The 4,335-nt window shown below is 40.0% G+C and overlaps 1 protein-coding gene across 1 annotated transcript; it reads left to right on the top strand.

Moving 5' to 3' along the window:
* The first annotated feature begins 856 nt into the window (after window positions 1-856).
* MIEN1 (migration and invasion enhancer 1) lies at window positions 857-4,097 on the top strand. The gene is made up of 4 exons (XM_063425453.1): window positions 857-987; window positions 2,249-2,346; window positions 2,420-2,496; window positions 3,570-4,097. The coding sequence occupies exons 1-4, from the start codon at window positions 959-961 to the stop codon at window positions 3,651-3,653; spliced, it is 288 nt and encodes a 95-aa protein (XP_063281523.1). The 5' UTR covers window positions 857-958; the 3' UTR covers window positions 3,654-4,097.
* The last annotated feature ends 238 nt before the right edge of the window (window positions 4,098-4,335 follow it).

The following is a 4,335-nucleotide window of genomic DNA, read 5'->3' on the forward strand; positions in this document are numbered from 1 at the left end:
GCACAATGGAGGAGGGGGAATACTACATCCTGTATTCTTGCACATGCTCCGTACACTACTGATCGTATCTTGCCTCGTGCAACCAACTGATCGATACGTCAGCATATGCACGTACACATGCCACGTGGTAATCTCGGCCTACTAAATTTATTTTTACCGAGATTCCACCACATAGTCACAACTGTATTTTGCAGATTTCTTTTCACCTCACAGTTCATTACTTATAATACCCCAGAGTGTTACACCCCTTTTAACATCTGGGGAACTCCTGTGAGTGTCAGTGATTTATCAACTCAATGCATGTAAATTACTCTGTGTATTTAACATAACACTGATTTCAAATCTCCTGTAAAATCTGATAATCTCCTAAATTCATTTACAGTGATTTTAAAAGAGGTGCTGGTGCTTATTTGCAGTGAGAACCCCTCCCCCCCCCCCAAAAAAAAAAAATATCCTTAAGTTTTGCTTATGCTAAAAATGGAATTAGAGCCACTAAAAGAAGATGTGTACAAAAAAAGTGCCCTTACTGTATACAATTTACCATAGCTACACAGTTTTTCTTGCAAACTACAACAAAACAAACAGTGGGAACTCTAATGTCAGGTTCTGTAGGCGGTGGGACGCCTTTTAAAAGCGCACCTAGTGAGGGCGGAGTGTAATATGGAGGGTAATATGAACGGAAGTACATTCGAATACCTCGGTCATTGAGGGTGAAAATGCATTCGATACTGTATCTAATGAGGGCGGAAGTACGTTTTCATATTGTTGACGTAAGGGCGGAAGTACATTTTCAAATTGCTGTGAGTGAGGGCGGAAGTTCGTTTTCATATTGTTGACGTGAGGGCGGAAGTACGTTTTCAAATTGCTGTGAGTAAGGGCGGAAGTGAAGTATCTGGAAGCTCTGGTTTTGGTTTGGGTTGAATTGCTTGTGATCCAGAAGCCGGTGGAGTGCTCTAGTATGGCTGTAAATATAGTGGTTGAGTATTGGTGAGGACTGCTTCTATACTACTCAGGGCTAATCATCATATATACATGAATTGCTGGTTACTTACTGATCTGTCTGTACAGATACCATATTGGGTATTTTTCTGGCTACTAACTTGACATTGACACCTTATCCCATTTTTATATATGTTTCAATCTGGGAAATGTTTTTCTACTGTAATACAGGGGGTGTGCTTTTTTGCAAAGAGCCCACAATGTGAAATGTCCACTTCTGTGGAGGTGGTCAATGAGGCAACCTATAGGGAGATTTAGCTACTCTAAGTTCTTATTCCTCAGCACTGCCATTATTCTTTGGCTCTTGGTGATTTTCACCACTAGTGTGCTCTCATACATGCGTGAGAATACCAAATGAGGTCCTGAAGAGCCTGGGTTCTTCATCTTAAATAATCTGTGCATGCGCTAGAACAGGGATAGGCAACCTTTGGCACTCCAGATGTTGTGGACCACATTCCCCATAATGCTGGCATAGCATCATGGGAGGTGTAGTTCAAAACATCTGGAGTGCTGAAAGTTGCCTATGCCTGCACTAGAAGGTGCCATTGTGCACTGCGCAAGATAATGTCTCTTCCCATCAGGTGTCGCAACTGTCTGCTGAACCGAAATAGAGATTATTTTGACCTTAACCCTTAAGGACACATGACATGTGTGACATGTCATTATTCCCTTTTATTCCAGAAGTTTGGTCCTTAAGGGGTTAAATGGTTACTTGAAGCACCATGACCACTTCAGTGATTTGAAGTGATCATGATGCCTGGAGCCGGTAAGCATTGTAGAATGCATTATTCAATGCTTTCCTATGGGAAAAATCTGACACTGGAGGTCCTCGTGCAGAGCGTGAGGACAGACTTAAAGCTGCAATGTAAACATTGCAGTTCTCTGGAACGGCAATGTTTTATATTGCAGCACTAAGTGCAAAAGAGTCACAGCACCCAGACCACTTCAATTAACTTTAGTGGTCTGGGTGCCTACAGTGTCCCTTTAACCCTGAAAGGTAATTATTATTTATTAAAAACAGCAATAATTACCTTTGCAGGATTAAGGGACCTGGGACAGTGCACCCAGTTCACTCCAATGAGTTGAAGTGGTCTTGGTGCCTATAGTGTCCCTTTAATTCCACTTTATTAGGCACCAATATACTCAGGCAACCTAATACCCAGGCAGGCCTAATAACTACAGTAAGCTATTAAATAAACACAATTTTGACACTTTGAGCTATTCATGATTATTTTGTGACCCTTCATAGTGAGCCATGTGGGTTTAAGTCCCACTATGAAGAATTGGCGAGTGCTGTGCGGGAGGAGTTTCCTGATGTCGCCATTGACTCTCGTCCTGGGGGAACCGGTAAGCATCCATTGATTATGATAGATAATGTGACGTTCCCATTCTGCTTTATTGATTATCTTTTCATTTCCAGGAGCCTTTGAGATAGAGATCAATGGACAACTGGTTTTCTCCAAACTGGAGCTTGGTGGATTTCCCCACGAGAAAGATGTAAGTTATTCTTGGCCCTTCACACTCTGCTTTGGAATACCAGATGAAGAAAAAAGTAATATTAATAGTTGAAATAAATATTCATATTGTTTGTATTTGTTAAAGGACCCCTGCTTTATAGAAGGATATCATTTTTATGGATCCTATAAATAATGCATTTAAAATACCAAATTTAAAACATAACTCTGAAAGCCTCTGGCAGATGGTCCTTGGATTCTTCTCCTTTTGCAGTCATGTTTGTGTTACCTAGAAGTTAGCTGATCTGCCTTCAGGACTTCCATTTCAACAAAATATTTTGTGTAGATGGAGAATATTGGAATGTGTGTTGTGTGCATGTGATCTCAAACAATACCTCATGCTCAATAAATTACAGTTGTTTTGCAACTTTTCATCCACTTTAAATAAAATAAGAACGTCTAGCTCCAAGTATTTGGAATCTTCCAGGTACTTTCAAGTGAGTGAGACGTCATGAGTAGTGACATTGTATATGCACAGGCACCACATTTACTTAAGAAAACTCTGCGTGTTTTAAAGGCTGTGTACAGCTGTACACTTCTGGAGGGTATCATAACAAGATACTTGTGTAAGTCATAAATGTGGGGGGTAATACCTTGCTTATATTTATTTATTGGGAAAAAAACAAAAACACAAAAATGTAATTTTAGTGCCTTTTAGATATTTTTTGTGTTCTCCATTGTGTTTGTTGGAATGTTGCAGGTGAGATTGTTCCATTGACCAGTTGACAACGCTATTGCCATTAGCCAGAACATCTTGTTCCAGGACTTAGAAATGAGGAGACACAAGTTTTTTTTTTTTGTTGTTGTTTTTTTTGGTGGGGGGGGAGGGGATAATTAATTGCTGGAAATGTGGATGTTTTTCCCTTCACTCTTTTCCCTTTTTTTGTATGTTCAACTGTTCTCATATCCTTTCCCCTCATATCTTATCCCTTTTAATAGGCCTCTGAGTCTCTTTACACCAAACGTGATTGACAGCACATTGATGTTCGTTTGTTTTCTAGTTCTGTACATTTTATCGGGGTCTTCGTAGTAACTATTACTATTTTTCCTCTACAGATGATGGAAGCTATTCGAAAAGCCAAATCTGGCGAACCATTACAGAAAATCACCAACAGTCAGGCGCCATGTGTTATTCTGTAACTCTTCCTGCCTTATCAAGACAAAACTATTATTCCCTTACCTTGTTACTGAACTTTCACCATAGTGGCCTAAGAATGTCCTGTAGTTCCACCTTTTACAACGTTTCAGCCAAGGATACACTTCTCTTTAAAATGTTATCCATGAGCTGTGGATAACATAACAAATATGTCCATATTGGGAAGTACCATGTGGAATTAGTCTAAGATGGTGGCAGGAAGTAGAGAGCATTGGATTATGGGATGCACCATCGTAAAGTGTACACAAAGGCCCAGTCGTTGGCAGGTAGAGGAAAGTAGGGCACATTTTCTCATACAATGCCTGTATCTGTGATGGCAGAGATGAATAAGTGTCATGAATAATGCCAGAAGGCACTGGTATCTAACTAGTCTTTCCTTATCGTCCCGATGTAAGCGATCAATGTTTAATAAAAGGAAAATAATATTATGAGTGCTGTTTCCATTTTCTTTCCTTTGAGTTTTTCCACAATAACGCCAAGCCACCCTGATTTTATTTTTTCACACTCCGTTCTTGTTAATCCCTAAAATCTAGAATGTTACGGATTCCTTAAGGATAGGATTGGGGGCTGCTGTTGCATATCACTAAATGGATGTATCAGAGTATGGCTGTGTTGTTTTTTTGTAGGGCAATGGCAGGAATTGGGGAGTCAGATTCAGCTGATTCT

This window comes from Pelobates fuscus, chromosome 6 (assembly GCF_036172605.1).
Source record: "Pelobates fuscus isolate aPelFus1 chromosome 6, aPelFus1.pri, whole genome shotgun sequence".
Classification (NCBI taxonomy): domain Eukaryota; kingdom Metazoa; phylum Chordata; class Amphibia; order Anura; family Pelobatidae; genus Pelobates; species Pelobates fuscus.

Coding starts and splice junctions, on each gene's coding strand:
- MIEN1 (XM_063425453.1), top strand. CDS start 959: ATGGCTGTAAATATAGTGGTTGAGTATTG. Junction 988..2,248: donor AATATAGTGGTTGAGTATTG/GTGAGGACTGCT, acceptor GACCCTTCATAG/TGAGCCATGTGGGTTTAAGT. Junction 2,347..2,419: donor CTCTCGTCCTGGGGGAACCG/GTAAGCATCCAT, acceptor TTTCATTTCCAG/GAGCCTTTGAGATAGAGATC.